General features: G+C 44.2%; 2 protein-coding genes across 6 annotated transcripts in view; one reads left to right on the forward strand and one right to left on the reverse strand.

Annotated features, from left to right (window-relative positions):
* Window positions 1-2: 2 nt before the first annotated feature.
* On the reverse strand, window positions 3-11510 carry nherf4b (NHERF family PDZ scaffold protein 4b). Of its 5 annotated transcripts, none has more exons than XM_086227150.1 (11): window positions 11357-11491; window positions 6448-8734; window positions 3681-3708; window positions 2953-3017; window positions 2657-2868; window positions 2383-2587; window positions 2149-2285; window positions 1368-1572; window positions 1091-1287; window positions 820-1011; window positions 3-718 (listed from the first exon to the last, which is right to left on the reverse strand). In XM_086227150.1, exons 2-11 carry the CDS (start codon window positions 6581-6583, stop codon window positions 476-478), a joined length of 1620 nt encoding a protein of 539 aa, XP_086083276.1. In that variant the 5' UTR covers window positions 6584-8734; window positions 11357-11491; the 3' UTR covers window positions 3-475. The 5 variants fall into 5 exon arrangements, with proteins under 5 accessions (XP_086083276.1, XP_086083277.1, XP_086083279.1 ...); XM_086227151.1 differs by lacking the exons at window positions 6448-8734; window positions 11357-11491 and adding exons at window positions 3884-5154; window positions 5200-6429; XM_086227153.1 differs by lacking the exon at window positions 6448-8734 and having other exon boundaries at window positions 11357-11510.
* A 98-nt stretch (window positions 11511-11608) lies between these two features.
* The window catches only part of cltca (clathrin, heavy chain a (Hc)), a 36106-nt gene continuing 27303 nt past the window's right edge, over window positions 11609-20411 (forward strand). Inside the window, exon 1 of the mRNA XM_086227149.1 lies at window positions 11609-12110. Coding sequence (XP_086083275.1) covers window positions 12069-12110 — 42 coding nt within the window. The 5' untranslated portion in view covers window positions 11609-12068. The remainder of the gene's footprint in view (window positions 12111-20411) is intronic.

A 20411-nucleotide genomic window follows, 5' to 3' on the forward strand; every position in this document is an offset into this window, starting at 1 on the left:
TTCTTTTTTTTGCCATTTTAATCATCGATTCATTCTAATCATCAGTCACAATTACTGGTTTACAAACCGAGCATGAACCACTCAAACATTAGTCATGAAGCGTCTTTCAAATAACATCAGTTGCAACTTTGCAAGAGACAGTTTAACAGTCATTTTACTGACTTATCAACTGTTGACAGTATGGCAAATAACTGGTCCATCTTATGACATTTGGGTTACACAGAGTATAATATACTCTATACATATATTATTATAATGCATACAACAAAAAACTGTAATACTTTCCGAATAATATCAGTATGTAATTATTATCGCTCATCCATTGACACAATATATTTTTTATACACAAACTACTTTATTGTGGTCAAAGGAATACCAATATAAATTAGAGCAATAATTAGCAGGCATTGTGACTGACGTTCATGTCATCAGTGGTTTGGAGTGAATCGCTGCTGTTGACGGTCACTGTGACGTGCTACATTTGGGAACTATAACTCGTCTCCTGAGAGTCGGACAGGTCTCCTGTCAACGTGTCCGTCTGTCTCAAATTATCGCAGCAGCTCTTCTTCCCGACCAGTAAGGAAAGACAACGTCCTCCCTCCTTCATCAGCATAAACACATCTTCCAGATTTTTCTCCTCCACGTTTTGTCCGTTGACTTCAATCACCGCATCACCCACCAGCAGTCCTGCTTTCTCCCCCGGACCCCCAGCAGCCACCTGCAGGGGGAGAACAATACCGGCATTACATGAATAGATATATCATTGATTTCTTTTCATCTCACAAGACAATCAGGTGTGATATGATATTCCATCCCCACCAGACTGATGAGGGTCCCCAGACCCTGAGGGACACGGCCCAGGTTGAAGCCGAAACCCAAAGGACCTTTTTGGAGAGAGCAAATCCTGGGCTTGTAGGAACCATCTGCTTCCTTTTGTGGGGTTGGCGTTGCGCTCTCCTTCTTCTCCTCGACATGGTCATCCTCACAGAAGAGGAGAGGCGATAGACCGAGCTGTTGGAATGAAACGGGACAGCAGACACTGATCCAGGTGGGTCTTAGCTCTTACATGCAGGTATTTAGTGATGCAGACCTTTGTGTAATACTCGAGCCCCAGTGGAAGGATGGTGGTGAGGACGACATGCGGCCCACCCGCTCTCACTCTGTCTACAATCTCCTCGTGTTTCAGGGACTCCGCTGGCTCTCCATTGACCTCCAGTAGCACCTCCCCATCCCTCATACCTGCCCTCTCTGCTGGGCTGCCGGCGTCCACCTCACGCAGCACATGAGCTTCAGTTCAGGACAAAAAAGGACAAATATCAGGAAACTTTAAAAGATGGACAGCTTGCGCAGGTTGTTTGTGCTCTCACCCATGCGTCCTGATGGCGCCTTCTCCAGGCGAAGGAGAAAGCCGTAGCCCTCCGACCCAGCAGTCAGGTGCAGCTTCCTGGCTCTGTGAGGCAGGTTGCATGGGACAGCCATGGTGGGGAGAACAGGCACCTTCTGCTGCATGTACTTCCTCTCACTCTCACTGTCAATCACCAGGATGGTGATGTGATTGCCACTTTTTTTCATCTACAGCAAAACCATAATGATCACTTCGTGTTAGTTACTGTTGCTCTGCAAGGCTGAATGTTAGTTTGTGTGAGGAAATGGACGTCATGTTTACGTGCGGGTGCTTTGTGTTTTCTTTGTATTCACACTTGACAGTTTCATCAATTGTTTTATGTCGGGAGATCACCTTCGTTGGCCTTTAATAGACATTTTTTTGTTGTAATAATCTGTACAAAATATCAGTCGCCAAGTTAAACTTTGACCCCTTGAATAAATTAAGCAGGGGCGGCATGGCTCAGAGGTAAAATGGCCATCTAGCAACCGAAGGGTTGCTGGTTCGATTCTCACTTCCTCTGGTGACCATGTCCAAGAATCCTTGAGCAAAATATCGAGGCAATAATTGTTCCTGATGGCCCTGCGATGGACCGGAGACCCGTCCAGGGTGAACCCCACCTCTCAAAGTCAGCTGGGATCGGCTCCAGCCCCCCCCCCCCGAACCTTTATGGATAAGAGGTATAGAAAATGGATGGATGGATGGATGGATGATAGATGGATGGAATGAATAAAGTTGATGATGAAGACTAGCTGACTGTGTACCATCCTGCTGAGTGCAGAGTGTGTGAGATCAGACACGGTGACTCCGTTCATCCACTTCAGGCGGTCTCCCTTACACACCCCGGCCTTCTCAGCAGGGCCTCCAGCCACCACATTCACCAAGAAGTGACCCTTCTCTCCTGCTCAACAGAAACAGCCCAGGCAACTGAGTAATGTGGGGCAACCTTCAACTTTTGGTCGTGCTCCTCAAACACGTGATCACCATGTGACTCTTACCTTCCACAGGAGTGAAGGTAACGCCCAGACCTGAGCCAGGATCCCTGCTGATGTGGCAGAGTCTGGGTGGTCTGCACTCTTTAGCCGTGTGTGCTCTGGCAAGACCTCGGAGGTCTTGACCTCCAGCAGCAGCCTGCTCATATTCGTCCCCATCCAGCACGAGCAGACATAACTGATGTCCACTTAGCTTCATCTTCCTGGTCACCTGCGGAATGAAAAAAACATTCGAGCAGTTCTTTATTAAGAGGCGTCTGGCAGATGATTGTGATGGTACCTCTTGGTGAGGAATGTCGTCGACATAACAGTGGTTAACTTCCAGAAGTCTGTCTCCATCCTGAAGACCGCTGCACCCTGCCACTCCTCCTGAAACCACGTTTCGGATGATGTGACCCTGGCGTCCCTTCTCCAGCCGCAGGTGGAAGCCATAGGACTCCCCCTCCTCTTTTTTAAGCACACACAGACGTAGGGTGGGAGTCAACATGGAGTCTGAGAGGGGAAAGACAAAGAGGTGCATCAGTCCAGCTTCCTCCTGGTCTGATGAACAGTGAGTTATTAGAGGCTGCATGCTACCTGTGTCGTCTGAGATGACCATGACCGGGTTGTCGATTCCCTCTTTAGGATTAAATGTAAATGCTCTTCAAAGGCACAGATAGGAGTTAGTCAGTGACAGGTTTCCACCTGATGATTGTACAAGTTCAGCTGTGGTCATGTAATATCAAAATAAACCTCTTATCTGGCCGTTATCTGCAACCCAAAGTCTTTACAACCATGCTGTTCCAAGCGTCAGCAGGCCAAGCAGAGTAACCAACCCTTTACAACATTTTAAACTGGATATCAAGGATTCAGGAAATAGCAAAAGTGAACTTCAGTGTTTCAGAAGAGACGTGCAGCTACAAACCAGCCCCCAGAAGAAAATATGGACATTTTAGGTTTCTGCAAACAGCAAAGGCAGTAATGTGATTGTGCGTATTTATGAGGCAGTTCTGTGTGGTGGGTGGGACCAGTAAACACCTGACTTGGTTCTTTAGGCTCTGTGTTTGTGTCCTGATTGATTCCAGAACATTTGAACGAAAGCAACCCATTTACCGAACCCATACCAGACCTCAACATGAGTTGTTACAGAGTAGATTTAATTCAGCAGGCTGGGTAGTAAAAACTAGCGAGTACTGGCAACTGGGCTGCCAGTACTGTTCTCTTCTGATAACATTATCTTTGCTACTGGTTGTAGCAGGAGTCACTGTCTGTCCAGAGTTGGAAGTTATCGGTGTTACCAGTTAAGACCAAAAAGCAAAACTTACTCTGATGAATGTACGATTTCCACCGAACCTTAAAAACAGAAATCAGATTGTCAGTGGCTTTGGTGGCGTACAGTTGAGTCTCTTAACTACTTGAGAGATTGTTTATATTCATATTAATTACCAGAATTATGGTACCCTGCAATGTCTACCGCACATGACTATAAAATGAAAATCCCAGTCAAAATAGAGTAATGCAAACTTACGGCTCAGTGAATGTCTGCGTGGCTCAGCAGCGACTGAGGGCTGAGCCTCAGGCCCCATAAAGCAGGGTTCAGCTGGATGTGATTATCTTTAGTCTTTGTCCTCCTGACTAGCTGACTAGTCATTAAAGTGGCAAATGGCCAATGAAGCCTGATGGTCGATAGATAAAGACTCAAAAAGTGGGTGGACTTGACTTTCTGTCAGCAGCAGCGTTCATCAGTCTAACAGGACGGCTGATATTCTACTGGAGGACAGCACACTTGTAATTCTGCAGAGGACAAAAACCTCCTCTTGTGTTCTTAAATCTAAAGCGCAGCACAGGAATGAACCTGTTTAATGTTTTTGCTCAAGGATCTTACTTCACTATTCATTGTTTCATCTCAGTTAATCGTTTTGGCAGTGAGAAACATTTGGATTACCAGTTGAAGGCATTTAACATGGTTGTGATTCTGCTTTTAGAGTCCCACCTCTAAAAGCATCTTGGCTGTCTTCAGTGACTTCATCACTGGCTCAGACCAGGTGAACCCAGACTTGGTACCTTAGTGGGCTAAAACTGAGTTGTAATGTTGGGCTGCAGGCCAAAAGCAGGCACACGCGTTGTTGGTGAAATGTAAAATCATAGTAACATCCCAAGTGCCTGCCATTTCAGCTCATACATTTGAATAACAGCTGAAAAACAGCCTAAGACTCCACGTGTCAGAGACAGTAAAACACATCTTTGAAGGTTCTTCCAAAATATTAAAGTCAGTTTTTCAGGCGCAGGTAAGTTTGTGCTCCACTCCAACTACCAGACTGACGTCATGCACAGTGTCACTGCTGCCTGATCAAATTATGACAAAATAACTGATATTTGGGAACCTACATATTTTAGTGCACTGCCTCACCATAAAGAGAACTGCATCATCAGTAGTTTACAGCTTAAATGTGCTTGTGATTTTTAAACTTTTCTTGTTTTTGCACAATTTTATTTTCCATCATCCCTCCATGTTCCCCCTCTCCTCCTGTTGAGGGTGGTGGGGGTGGAGCCTATCCCAGCAGCCTTCCCCCTGGACAGGTCACCAGTCCATGGCAGGGCCAACACATAGAGACAGACAACCATTGGCTCTCCCAGCCACGCCTACGGTCAATTTAGAGTCTGGATTAACCTGGTCCCTCTTGATGTCTTTGGACTGTGGAGGAAGCTGGAGTACCAGAGAGAACCCAGCAGGAACAGGGAGAACATGGAGACTCACCCAGAAAGACCCCGTGCTGCAGCCGGGGCTCCACCCACAACCTTCTTGCTGGGGGCCACAGGGAGGACCACTGCTCCACCCACAACCTTCTTGCTGGGGGCCACAGGGAGGACCCCTGCTCCACCGAGCCACACCATTTTATCTAATTTCCCTGGTGGAGACCATCCTGAACAGGTCTTGGATACAGCTGCAATGACCCTGGCTGGGAAAAGGACCCCTGCACCAGGTTTAACAGCTGGCTGTCAACAGGGGGAGGGGATAGACATGGTCCCACCTGGACTGTGTTTTAGTCCAGTCCTTCCACAGGTTGGACCAGTACCAGGCCCCCCTCTTTAGTTCTGGGCCCATCATTTATATTGTCATTGATTCTCAAGTTTTGATGAAATCAATTGTTAGTTCTTGTTTTATTTTGGAAAACATTTTCCAAACATGTCTGTTTCCTGTCCTTCTGTTCATGTCTGCGTTCCCTTTTTCTCTATGATCAGCAGTGGCCTGTCACTTCATCGGCCCCATCCGTACCTCCTACAGAACTCCAGTGTGCCTCCATCTGAGCAACCCTGGATTTCCAGAGGATGTTACAGGTACAGACAGATTCCATCCACAGAGGCATGATGACCCCTCCTTCATCAACAAGCCCATCATAATTAACGTTTTCATCTCATCCTTGCAACGATTCATCATCTTCCACATTAGGGAGCATGAAAATGTCCCTAAATGCACCACCGTCCTCACCCTTCTCATCACTGACTCGGAGCCTTTGCTTGAACTAAAACCAACTCAGCAGTATTATTATTCCTATTTTCCTGCTAATAAAGGATTCATCAACTCTCTCTCCCAGGTTTGTTGTGTATACTGCATGAATGCAAGTGTAACCATGGACAGTGGTCAGGTTTTCCTGCCAGCAGCCCTCCCCTCATTTGCAGTGCAGCTAATGGGTCATTGTTTGCTTTTTTCACCATAAACCATCTTTTAATGTTTGGGGACAAAGCGATGCTCCTTAAACATACAAAAACAGCCTGAGCTCCCAAATAGCATTAATTGGCTTTCATGCTCTGGAGAGAACATTCAGCAGTGCCCGATGAATTGAAAACATCTCTTTTATAACGTTTGAGGCTGATATCCCAGACTGAAATCTGTTCGATTCTCAAGGTGGAGCTGTAAATGCCATTTCAGTTGTTGTCTGTCATTGAACGTCCGTGAGCAGACTGATCCTCTGAGTCAAAGGCAGCAGGAATAAGAAGCACATTACAAGTTAAAAATATCAGAAATGACAGTAATATTAAGAGCAGAGAGTCACACCAGCGGCAGAGCAACAATGGTTAAAGTTGTCGTACCTGTACCTGACCTCATGATGCAGTCAACCTCTGGCAGGGATGGAAGGGTGGGAGAACCGTACATCCACTTGTTTATTCTGACCACACAGAGGCCCCGCCCCCTGACTCCAGGCTCAGTGGTTAATATGTGTATCATCTAATCTCTGCATTTGTGAAAATACAATACAAACAGCAAGAACATTCCCTCTGGACAGATGAAGGACAGCAGTTTCATGCTGGATAAGATGTGTTTGTTACTCTTTGTGTGTCTGAGGGTAGATACCGTATTGCTACACTCTTCAGTTTAAGGTCAAAGCTTGGCGACAAGAGACGATAAGATAGAATATTTCAAGCATCTTAAAAGTTCGTGAGTGTCAGAATTCATCGTCAAAACATTCAGCTCTTACACGCTTTGTGTTTAACCCTGAGAACATTTGTGTCCGTGCAGAGCTGTCACGACGCCACTGATCTCTGTCGATACACAAGTTTAATGATCAGTGATACAAAAGCGGAATCTCAGTCAAATCATAACACAATCCACCACTTTAGGCGCAGCTGTATTTTGCCATGGCCACGGCCCGGCTCTGTAGTCAGCTTTGGTGCTTCTATTTGGAGAGAATGGGTTGTTTTCAATTTTAGTTCCCGTTCATGATTTCATTGTTTTTTTAGAGCTTGAGAATAAATTGTGAAACCAAATTTGAGTTCTTGATTGTGGGCTCATAATATAAAGGTAATTTATTGTAATATGAGCATAAAACATGTCAGACTGGTCTCTGGCCCCCAAAATGAGGTGAAATTGTGGCCGACGTTGTGATGTCAGAAAATATTGTATCATTGTCCGAAGAACCAAAGCAGCAGTTATCACCTGATTTTCTGTTGCTTTGTTACATCCTTCCCCTGTATTCATATCTATTATATTTCTCACTTAATCCTTCAATAAAGTGACTTTCCTCAGGTTGCTTTTATTCACATTTTCAAGGAAAGCGGAAAAAAAATGGCTGAAGAAGCTGCTATTGCAAAAATGCATATTTGAGCTCAGCTGGGATCAATGTGGACTTGGGCAGTTGAGCAACTCACAGCAGGAGCAGGAGAACAGCCTCAGGCTGGGGAGGTTACACTCAACTGATTCTTTCAACTTCAAGATCACTTTGCCACTCTGCAGCCATCACATCAGCAATGTCTGACTGAAGCTCAAATCCACTAGATGGCAGCAAAATCCAAATAGATATCTGTATGGAAAACTGCTTTTGTATTTAATTGATTTTACATTCAAAAGAAAATCCCATTTATTGTTATATGATCATATTCCTGAGTTGAAAGCATGGACAACAGAGCTGATCTCCCTGCAGAAGGTTATGTGATTCAGCGGCAACAGGAGGAGACAATTACTCGTGATTATTCGACTTTACTGGTCTGTGATATGTGTCAAAACCAGCCGGGGCGATCAAGAACCAGTGAGTCTGCCTCCTGTGTGACAGGAGCAAAGGACCAGTCACAGTCAATGAGTAACTTCACCTCAGTGGCTATTGGAAGGTTTGGCTGCAATCTACTGACAGCCACCGACGAGCGTTCAGAAAACGAAAGGAAAATCTGGTGGCTGAGAGGATTTGTCCAAGCCTGGTGTGTTGGATACACACTTGAGCACCAGAGTGCGCTGTAGGGTCGCCCAGCAGCACAGAAACAGACCAGTATATCACAGGTTGCAACAGTTGTGCTTTGTTATTCCCTCACGACAGAGAAACAGGGAGATAAACATGTTTGTGTTATTCAGTTATGTGACCTATTCAGAGAGATTTTCAGATTTAGAGACACAAAAGAACAGAACATTTCTCTAGGAAATATAGTAAAAAGGCTATTCTCCCACTCGGCCTTCTTAAGGACAGAAGGAAAGACATTCCAGTCTTCCCTAATGGGATCCACCCAGCCACAGGGGGACACCGAGCTCCCATCTGTGCCTACATCCTTGCCAAAGTGCTGGAGTGAACTCATACTCAAAAATCTGTAAAGGAGAAAATAACCTTCTTGTCAGCTTCAACTGATTTGCCTCACACAGCTTATCCAGGCATGGCCGCTCATCTGTGTGGACCTGATAGACTTGTCCTGGAGCTGCAGGGGATGAGCTGCAGTCATCGTATGAGGAGAGACAAGTGGAAAGGCTACCGAGGTAGCAGCGCTGCTCTCTCAGCCTCGCTCCGCTCGGTCCGAAGGCCACTCTTTGACCGTGACACACATGGCTTGTGTTTCCTCGGTGGAGGAATCCATGGCAACAGGGGGTGAATAGCCTATTCAGGTTAGCCTCCGCTTTGCCCTGTGCCAAAGAAACTAAAGATCAGCAAGCAAGATCCAAGATACTGTCAGAAAAAACATTATTAAAATGAATAAATACAGAAACAAGAACACGCCTTTTATATCTGAATGCAGGAGTCGCACAGCATGAGGTGGGAGTAACTCCTCAGTGCTTTGGAGCATCAGCCTCAGACTTGTCATGACTATCAGTGACCTCCTCCTGACCAGTCATCAGACGGTTACAGCACCACTGGTATCTGAAGGCGTCAGTTGTTCAATTATCAAACACAGCAGTCCTCTCCTTCATTCACAATCCAAATATCATCAGGCGTCAACGCTCTGTCTCCATTTGTTCTGAAGGCTGCTGCCACACTGGAGACTGGATTGACCACGTTGGGGTACATTTCCTCCAGCAAAGCATTCAAACGTCTGCCACACCGAACCTGGAACTTTTCAGGAACTCACTCTCACTTTACATGAAGACAATCCTGCCACACACTCCCTCTGCTGAGGGACATCAGCCTTCACATTTTTCTGTTATTGTTAACAAATATCGACCAAAACATCCAGTAAAAGTACAATGAGCTGAAAAATCACCAAAAAACCTTAAAAAAATATAGAGGTCACTGATAATTGTCACTTCTTCACTTTCAGCAAAGCAGGTCAAAATGCTTCCATGTGTGCCATGACTCTCTCTAGATGTCTTGAGGATCAGAAAAGACCTTCCACTTTTTGCTCCACATGTCTTGACTCACATTTGTCTCCCAAACTGATGTCGTGTTGAGATCAGGTGCAGTCTTGGCTAAGAGGCGCCTGTCCTGTGTGCTGATTCCTCGCTAATGGCAGCCAGTTCTGGTAATGAGAAGCTGTCCAAGGTACAATACAGCACCTGAGATGCCACAGGCAGCGCAAACGTCCTTCTCTGTTCCCATCATCTGAGGATGTCAGCACCCAGTGGACCAATTATTTCTGATCAAGTAAACTTTTCTATGTCCGCGCCAACAACTTAACGTGGGACTGGTCTTGTGAACGAGGGACAATGGTGTCCCCAATCAGGTGGGATTAACCCCTAAGTGAAGCTCAGGGACACTCCAGATTCACACGAGAAGGTAAAGACGAGGTAAACCCTTCGCCAAAACATTAAGTTATCCACGATGATGCCATGGCTCAATGTGCCATTTACACTTCTAAATTGCCACAGTGGACAACAAATGAAGGGGCAGCGTGGCTCAAAGGTAGAGAGGCCGTCTAGCAACCGAAGGGTCGCTGGTTCCATCCCCACTTCCCCCGGTGACCATGTCCAAGTGTCCTTGAGCAAGATACTGAACCCCTCCCCTGAGATGGACTGGTGAACCCGCCCAGGGTGAACCTGCCCAGGGTGAACCCGCCTCTCACCCAATGTCAGCTGGGATAGGCTCCACCCCCATCCCAAGACGCCTATTAGTGAATACCTGAAAGGCAATATACCCTTTCTGGGGGAAGTATCACTTTAAATACTGACGTGATCATTATTTTGAGACATAATGAAAGGGTGAGCCTAGACAGTCCATTTGATTATGAGCCTGCTCATTATGGGATATTGCGCTCGTTCTTCCCCAAAGACATCGCAACACTAGATTTACACTGTCTGCTGGGCGCACCCCCCTACCCCCGAAACCTGCCGACTCGTGTACCTGTCGCGCCACCATGAGGGTCCCACACATGATTCTGAATGAAATGTCCTGACAAACATTGCGCGGATGACCTTGAAATTAGGCTTGTACATGACCTGTACCTTAGATGACCACTGACATCAAGTCTCCACCACTCAGTCAAAGACCAAGAAGGTACAGTATACACACCAATAAATAAAGGGTTCTGTAGCACTACAATGAAGACTTGGCGGTTCAGCCTTCCTCCTACGAGGTTTGCCTGCATCGTGTCACCGCACACGATATCATCTCCTGCCACCTCAGCGTGTTATTTTAGTTTATATTTCATTATAACGTTGGAGCAGACCAATTATCTATCAGCTGGAGAGCGAGCCAGTCTAACAAGGCTCCGTGCTATTGCTCTGTTTGCACACACTCCTCAAATGCTGCAATGAGTTCCTGACCAAACCAGGGAGCAACATTCTATAGAAGCCGTATTTGCTGGCTCAGCATCAGGACATCGCTGATGAAAGGTCATGCATGCATTCAGTTCAAGATTGAGCAATGAAGTTACATCCTCTGGGCACAGAGATTGTGGATGTAAAAAAGGGAAATGACTACTTGGGAACACACTCCACCCAACAGATATTGCATAATGTTGGCCAAAACGGATGTATTCTGCTTATAGGCTTTCATCAAGTCAGATAAGTTCCACATAATTTCATTAATCCGATTGTTTTTATAAAATTACATTCAGGTGCAGGTGTTTCACTCTGTCATTAAAAAAGGATGTAAATTGAATAATTAAAAAAAATCAATTATAAAGGCATAATTGTTGAAACGGTGTGACAGGACAATATTACCATTATATGAACATGAATGTGTGTCAACCACGACAGTTACCTTGTAGAGAGAGCGCGCGCGCGCGCACGCACACACACACACACACACACTGATATCTACAAGGGTTGTTCGCTGTTTCGACAGCAGTCTGAATCCAGGGAATACTTTACCTGTCGAGTCTGATAAAAGCAAGAACATCAAACTGACTTGTGACGGGACCCCTAGTCGTGACGCCACTCCGCGCCATTTATTTCAACACGAATAATTGCTTCTGTAGAAAGGACGAAACGTAAGTTGAATTCCAGCCTGGAGCACGGAGTGACCTGATTGGCTGAGAGGGGCGAGCGTAAACACGTAGCACTGACGTTATTTTACAAAGACGAATGATGTGGCAAAAATCAAAGGGCGAATAAAAAGTAGTTCCTGGTTCACGTTTGTTCTGAAATATTTTACGTGAAAGCCTACTTTTGATGTTTGCTATTCCCAAGGCATCATCAATTGATCTCAATATAACAATGTAATCAGCCCGACAGTTGGTAGAAGGTACTTTTAAACGCGGTAATTCCGTATTCATCCGCCTCATCGAGTGAACTTCCATTTCCGGGATGTTTTCTCCGCTGACCAACCTCCACCGCCATTGCAGGTCCAGGGAGTCGGTGTAGTGGCAGTCATTCGTTTGGCAGGGGAAGCCCAAAAGTACACGGGTAGAGGGACGACTTTAAAAGTACCAGCATACCGACAGCACGTTTTAAACAATATTTTCAATTAATTCATTTGGACTTTGGACCAGAGGCTCCCTGGGTGTCCGGCGAGGAACTGACAGAAGAAGCCGTAGTTTGTTAGCATTAGAGGCAACCGGAGGAGAGTGAGAGAGGAACCGCCATGGCTCAGATCCTGCCTATTCGCTTTCAGGAGCACCTGCAGGTACGTGGTAGAATGAAGGCTTGGATTATTAGGTGAAGTGTGTACTGGATGAACTATCAACACGATATTCCAATGAGAGATTTTGTTAACACAAGTAAAACGCTGCGAACTAGGAAAGTTAGCTTTCGCGAGCTATGCTAGCTAGCGCCGGGTAGGGTGGATGACGTTTATCTCAGTTAGCATCTAGCCTTCGCGCTAACACTTTTGACTAGCCTCCCTTATTCGGGATGCATTAATTTAGTAACGACAGCTAGCCATTATTTAAAATGATGGTAGTAAATCTATCATAGTGGTCGTAGTCCAGCTTAAAGTTGGGTTACATCCATCAAGGCCGCATCCTTTGGAAACACAATGTTATCGACTTCGGTTTGGCGAGAGAAACGTGAGGTTACAGACTGTCATCGCGAGCTGATGTCGGTGAAATCAAATTCGTAAACTTGACCCTTGTACATCTGACTTCTAAATACAACGCGACGTAAAAATGGGGTAATAAGAGTGACAGCATTGTATTTTTCATGTGACGCAAAAAAAATGAATTATTAAAAACCCTAACCTTTATAGTATCACTGCCAGTGTGGGTGCCGACCTCTGGAGGATCTCACGTTGACCGCTCGACCTGGTCATGTGACGTGTTGGCTTGTCAGATTCTGCGGAGTGACTTTGCCAATGTTGTCGAGTGAAGTTTAAGCCTGAGAATTTCTGCCTCTGGTCAGTCTGAGGAATTAATGACGGCTGGTTCTAAAGCTTGAGAGGGGGAATGTAGTCCTCCTGCCCTCCTAGAGAATATCGAGATCTTCTTCCTTCTTGAGCATTTGATCAGTTTTCTGTCCAGCCCTGAACGTACAGCTGGAGCCTCACAGCCTTGTGAGGTCGTTGGCCCTGTAAACTATTTACCTGCCATCAGGGCTTAACTTTTGTCGAGATTCTTTAAATTTCTGAGAAGCAAAGACTTCTACTTCTAGACAATCTAACAATCTTTTGTTTTGTTTTTATTACATACAGGGTTCAAACAGTCATGAAAAATCTGTAAAAGCAAGGAACTTTTGATAAACTGAGTAAAACCAGAAGATCACATGTTCCTGAGTATGAGAGTGTTCAGCATGTGGATCACTTAAGGTGGACCAATGGTTATTTTTGATCTTTCATGCCTATTTATGTTGTGTCAAACCACATAGGTTGTCATACGTTTTTGTCAAATGTACACTAGTAAATTTTGACATGGATTCATGTTTGTTTTTCTTGTGAAAGCCCATTTCAGAGGATATATCATCATAAAATTGTTATCCAACAGGCATGGAGCAGTCATGAGAATTGTTACAAATATGTATAAGCCCTGAACATACAGAACAGTACAGGCGCAGTATGGGGTAACGGGTCCGTCTGCTGCTGTGCCGCTGGTGCAGGAATTGCAGTTGTGGACAGCAACAACAGATCGGTCTGTGTGCTGTTGTGGAACCCTTCACGACAATGCTTGTTGCCCGCTATCTAATACCCCACGCTCAATTAGCATTACAGCAGCTTTGCTTGGTAATCAGTGGCCTCATGGTGTGGCCATCTTTTCAGCTCTATTTCTCCATATCAGGGCTGTTCGGGCAGATTGTAATTTTCAATGTCATGGCCAGAAACCACGCTGAGGGGTGGAAGTGCATCACAGTGATGTAGTTGTCCGTTGTTTTGGGTTGACATTCACTCATAAACTACTGTCACCTTAACTGTAAGAGGCTGGGTAGCACACACGTTTCAAAAAGCTACATAAATGTCTCGGTGTTTTTCACTCCTCTTGATTGATTGGGAGTGATAAGAGAGCAGTGCGGGAGTGATGAATTACTCTGCATTAACGATTGTAATGATCAGCTTGTTCAGTCGTGCCATAGTGCTATAAGGTCAGGGGAATTAGAAGTTGGAATTTCTCATAGCCTCTTGTCATTCATGGGTTTTGACACATTAAATGCTTTGACCTGCATGTAATTACTGTATTTTCAGTGGCTTACGACCCAGCATTGCAGTTGTCAGGGATGAACTGTCGGGCTGCGACTGAAGCGTGTGCTCAGATTTGTGTCATTGGCACATCACAAAGTCAGTTGGCATGATGAATCAATTCAAAGGGTTCTTGAAAAACTGTCACTACTGCGTGGCCTGGGTGTGCTGTTCCATGTTTTCCAATAACTGAGGGAGATCATACAGAATTTTATAATTGATGATACAGGCTGTTTTCCTTGTGTTAGTCCACGTGTGATTGTCTTTTCCGATACTTGGGATGGGAGAGAAAAATAAATCCCTTGGATGTATAGCTGTGCTGGACCTGAATGATTCGTGAATTTCTCACAGCGAAAAAATAAAAGCTGATAATGTGAAGTTGGCGGAACAAGAGCAACGCAGCCACATTGTGCATCTGCCTGCAGACAAGGATGAATGGGCAACGCAGTGGACCCCCTGCAGTGTGCCCGTAATGCCCCTTCTTGAATTAGCCACTTTCATGCGACTCTTTAAAGAAACCCATCAGCTACCAGCTAATGTGGACGTGTGCTCCTCTCTCAGCGAGCTGCTCAACAGTTATCAGCGAAGGAAGGAGCAGGATAGCTCAACACCAGACAGTGGGCAGAACAGCAGACACAGAAGCTTGGGACTGTAAATTGTACTGTTGAGCTGAAGCCAGCTGTCTGTGAGGGGTCGGGGGCATCTGTAATTTGTGACCTTGCCCAAAAACTACTTAATTCCATGCCTGTGGTTTTTACTTGTGTTTTTTTAAGGAGGTGGTGTAACTTGTTTAGAGGAGATATTAGCAGTTAATCTATGACTTATGAGCGAACCCTCCACGTTATGCTTCTCTTCACTTTGCTGTATTGATAAAAGCTAATGGAAGTTTAATTATTGTCCTTAAATTGTGTCTCTTTGTAAATATGCTTTGTTTCAAAAGTGTTAAAGTGAGAGAGAATAAATCATGTATAGAAACGAAGTGCATGTATCATTGTTTCATCATTGAACTGCAGCCCTCTGAAATGTACTGTATGAGAGGATGCAGAGATTCCCACCTTTGATAGTGTGTCTATTAATCTTATTGCCTGTTGCTGTATCAGCACAGATACTAACTTGCTGCTGTGGCTCCTGATGAGAGCACCGAGCAGGAAGGAAGTTATACCAGTTAATTGCCACTTTAGTCACATGTGCCTGGCGAAGCCAACTTACCATTAACTCATGCTTTGGACAGCTATCCCAGCATACAGGCTCTTACTGGGACCACCATTTTTGATTTCCTAATAAGGTAGCAGGCTCCCATTTCATCCTCATTGCAATTTCAATCAGACATTACTGTGAGCTGAGATGATTCCATGTTCCCTGCAGAACCATGACGTTCTGTGAATTCTATTTGTTTAGGCTCTAGTGTTCTCTTGGGAAAGTGAGATTCTACTGTGCCATCAATGCCAAGCAAAGTCATGTAAAATAACTGGGAAAAGCCTGACTTGTGTCAAGTCATGTCATGCAAGTGATTGGTGTTGAAGCTTGACCACGAGCAACTTTATACCAGATCCACCCCAAAGTCTCCAGCCTGTGTTTGATTGTGTGCAACAAGTGTCCACCGTTACGTGTCGTTTCTGGGAATGAAAATCAAATTCGTCTAAAATGAGTGTGCGAATGAATTTTTGTTACATCCTTTTTTTGTACTAGGCATTTTTCACCTTAGTACTTGCTACTTTTTTAACCCAATGCAGAGAGCTAATGTGAAGAGCTAGCAAAAAATATTGGTCAGAGAAACCCCCCCCCCCGCCTTCTGCCCCCCCGTCATGTGTCCTCTGCCATCCACTCAGCTTGCTTAGCTTGCATTTTTATACATCATCCATTTATACTGAGTGCCGACTCCAGTTAACCAATTTAAATTGCCAAAGTGTCAAATAAATGCCCATTCCTAGCACCTGTCTGTCTTTCTCACACAGTTGCCTCTCAATTTGTCACGCGCTGCCGAGGCCAAGGACAATATCGTTAGTTTTATTGATACTTGTATGTAACACTGGTTCATTGCTTTGTAGCAAGAATGTATACAGCAATGATATAGAAGCACAGAGGTAATGCACCATCATGTTGGGAGACATCAAGTTTTGATTAAAACAGTTTTATTTTGAGGCACAATGTCTGACTTTGAACAAAGTAGTCTGTCACATACCAGCGTGTATTGGGAAAGAGCTTATCAGTGTGACTGCCTATATCAGGAAGTGTTTGAACTGCAGACTGGTCCTATGTGCCTGTTTCCCTGGGGGTTTTCTGTTGTCTTTAATTAGGAATTTTTGATCCTGACATCTTGGCATCATTTTTGTTTTTTTTTTCAACAAAGATCCTTCTTTTTAACAGCAGGGGTAGTAAAGTGTGTGTACCACAAACAGATTAAAAGAATAACAATACACCTTGGTTTGGTTCACCTCTGCTTGACCTCAGTCTCCACATTTAAGAATTGTCAAACAGTTCTATTCATTTTCCAGCCACAGACCTCTTCCTTACCAACATTTATTTGGATAAGCACGGCTACTAATTACGCACAGTAATACCATTATATTTTCATAGCATTTCAGGAAATAACCAACGGTATTGTCAAATTAGAGCCCAGCACTGTCATTTACACATAGTGTTTAATGCATTTTTATCTTCTTTGTTTTAGATGGACAGTCTTTTTTCATTCATTTAGTCATTTTTGAACAATTTTTATACTTATTGACCTAATGGATGTTTAATGTAGATAAAGGGTAGTAGTTTTTATTCTTCTAAAGAATCTGTGATTACAGTTTGCTTTTCCTGCTAAATCAAGCATGCGAGTGAATATTTGATCAGCCTATAGGTTTGAGATTTAAAGTTAATCTCCAGTAAATGCTTGTTGGGATAAAACACACAAACTATACTGATGCATTTGCCAAAGTGCCAAGTAACTTGTTCACAATTAATGGTTATTTTGTACTTTTTACTCCACCTTCACATGATGTGTACTGTAAATGTGCTGAAATATTGAATGGGAAGTATAAACAAATGAACTGTAATGACTAAGAGATGTTGAGCAGTTCTGCAGCACCACAGTAGAATGTAACATGTTACTCTGATCCTGCAGTCAGAGGATGATACTTTGAGACTCATCCTGCCTTTAGCAAAGGCTGTGTGATGTCGTAAAATTTTGATTGAGTCTCAATTACAATTACAATGAATATGTGCACTTAAGAATGCAAACTTTTTTTTGGAAGTTTACAAGTCAGTTTTTTTACCTAGTTGCATTCATGTGAGTGCGTGGGCATATGCAAGAAGAGCATTGGGCATTCCAGATGAAAGCAGCCTGTCTCTCCCCTCCTGCACTGTCCTCTGTTCTGTGCAACACCGGGCACGGCTGCGTCACGTTACAGTTGCCGCGCAGACGGCGGCAACATTTCAGCCGCCGTGTGTTTTGCTCTAGCAGTTTTGTCAACTTGCTCAGATTCTGCTGATTTGGTTTATGCCTCTTGGTTTACGTGTTGGTATCTTCTGCATGCAGAATTTGTAGTTATATTGTTTCCTTTTCTGTCTGTTTTTGCAAACTGCACTTAACACATGGTGTTTTATTTAGAAATTGGCTGGGTTCACTGTGTCATTCATGTGGGGACTTCCTGTCTGAATCGATATGCTCTGATCGATGCAACATCTGTCAAAAGTAGACCTGCTGCATATTCCTGCAGAACGCTCTAGAGATGCACCATGGTGTCTCTGGTGGAAATTGCAGCGTTGAATAAAATGGCTACAATCAGCTCTGGCTGCTGTGGCTCTGGTGTTGCGTGATGCAGCCGTGTCCAGGCTAATAGACACCCGTCCACGGTGCCACAAAATTTTACTACTCCCTAAAATGAAGACCTATCCCTGATTATTTAAAAAACAAATGAGGAGGAAGCTGGTGGTGAGGGAGAGTCTATAAGAGGTGCCGACTCAGACACATCAGATGATGAACGTGCAGCAGGCACCGAGAGACTGGCTGGCTGACAAGTGAAGAAGGAAAAGTAATACTTTCAGCCACAGTGGCTAACACAGCACCCAAGGTCTCAAACAAAAATTAAAAGCTACAAAATGAAAGGAAACTGCACAAAAGCTGCCAGGACCAACGCAGGACCTACAACACCGAGCACCTCTGAGCCTCTTTTCAGAGGTTAGACGATATAGCATCCAAGAAAGTTGGTAGCATCTGTCTTACCAGCAGGGAAAATTAGTCTTGAGCCCTAATGCGGTTATTCGTCCAGCCTTAGCATAAAGTATTGTGTACATGTTTTAATATGGATATTTACACTCTTATGTAAAACAATGAAATCATAAGCTATTGACTTTCGAATGTCCAGTGTGTGGTGCCTGTATTAGCAGAAAGAAAAACTTTCTTGTCAAAGGCTTCATACTTTACCATCAACCAGGGAGGGACGTTGGTTTATTGTGTCATACTTTCTGTGTTTGCATTTGCACTTTGATCCGTGCTAGTTATGGACCGGCTGATATCTCGTGACAGGCCGGAGGATGCTGATATGCTGAACACTTGATATTCTGCAGCACCATTTAAATGTAAGATAAAGGCTGTGTTTGTGAGAGAAAGGAAACTGTTGTTCCAAGACCACCTCAGCAGAACTGGGCCGGAGAGGTGATGAATGGGCTTCAGAAATGCATCCATTCCTTCCTCTCTCGTCGTTTTTTTCTAAAAGTAAAGGCGGCCTTCTTGCTTCTCACCCCTGGGTTGGTCACATGCCCACCCCCCACCAGTGTCACATGGTCGTGAAGGAGGCAGTATGGGCTGGCCTGTTGTTTCAGTCCTAGTAGACAATGAGTCCCTGGTTTCCTGTTGTGGAACTCTGCACTGAAGTGCTGCAAGCCTCAGCACATTACATAGCACATCCTTCCCTGCCCTGCCTTGAACTTTACATGTGCTGCACACACACAGGCCTTTTTTGTGCTGAGCAAGATTCTGCTTTCCCTCAGGAGAAAAAAAGCAAACGGGTTAAATCAACAGATGGGACTCCATTGGGGTGGTCAGGAGGCGTTCACATCTCTCTGCTGATTCCTCAACTCTAACACTTTAGTCATCAGATTAATTTCATGGCTTTTAATGGGACATCGCTATTTTAACAAAGTATCCTCCTGCTAAGGTGGTAAAATGTCTTCTGAGTAGAACAGTGTGGTTCAGCCACTATGCATGAATTAGATATTGATATTTGGGCAAGTGTTGCATAAAAGTATTGATTTGTCTGACTCCCATGAAATGCACATTTAGTTTCCCACTTACCAAAGAGATATTTTTTAAAGTTAATAATTTTCTCCCTGATGAGGTTTGCTTGGACTTTGCTGAATCTATTGGTGGTGTTTTTTTTTTCTTTCTACAGTGCATCAACTCCCACCAAGAATGGATCTGAAAATAGCCGTGTGGCTATGATCCTACGTCCTGTAGTTTCTTTTGTGTGATGGTCTAGTTGTACTCTATAACAGCAAACCTTCAAAAGATGTTTGCATCTTAAAGAGCAAAAGAGATTAAAACTTGTTCAAATGTTTTTGTTTTTATTGTGCATGTCAAGAAATCTTTCGGTGATACAGAATTTATTGCTTTATTGTCAATATGCACACAAAATAGTACAACAAAAGATAACTTTTATTGGATTATTTACTTACAAAAAATGCAATCCACTTATTTAAAAGTACAGAGTCTACAAGCAAAAACTTGTCATTCATAACATAATTCGTGGACCCCTGCTGGGCATTTCCAGGCAAGGCAGTTTTCTTTGTGGCCTGTTTTTCCCACCAGTTTTTCTCCAGGCTTCATGGCATCATAACAACATCCTCTGCCCTCAGAGCCTCACATCGACTGAGGAGAAACTCCATAGAAAACCTTTAACAGGGAAAAATGGGAGAAACCTCAGGGTGAGGAGGGGAGGAGGATCCCTCACCAGGAGGGACAGACGTGCAGGAGATGTTGGTACAGACAAGAAAACAGTTTATAACACAGAATGGAGGAAACATGGAAATTTGGCCTGTCTTTTCTTTCTTCAGTGCTCACTGCAACATTCAGGGTAAATTTCCTACATTGACTCTGACTGAGATCAAATAAAAGACAGGATGAAATTTTTAAATTTCTTTGCATGGGCTATCTTGAGCCTCAGATGTTGTCTTAGTCCCGCCTTCTAACTCATTTTCTGGACAAAACCCAAAGTATAATGAATACAATTAAAGTATATCCAAATGGGGCTGTTCAGATCACTCTCTTTGTATCTGATGCTGAAAGGTTTGGTAACTGCAGTTGTGAACCCTATGTGACTATTGACCTACACTGAA

Source organism: Aulostomus chinensis, chromosome 15, assembly GCF_037954235.1.
Source record: "Aulostomus chinensis isolate RoL2024-O1b breed Wild chromosome 15, RoL_Achi_v1.0, whole genome shotgun sequence".
NCBI classification, from domain to species: domain Eukaryota; kingdom Metazoa; phylum Chordata; class Actinopteri; order Syngnathiformes; family Aulostomidae; genus Aulostomus; species Aulostomus chinensis.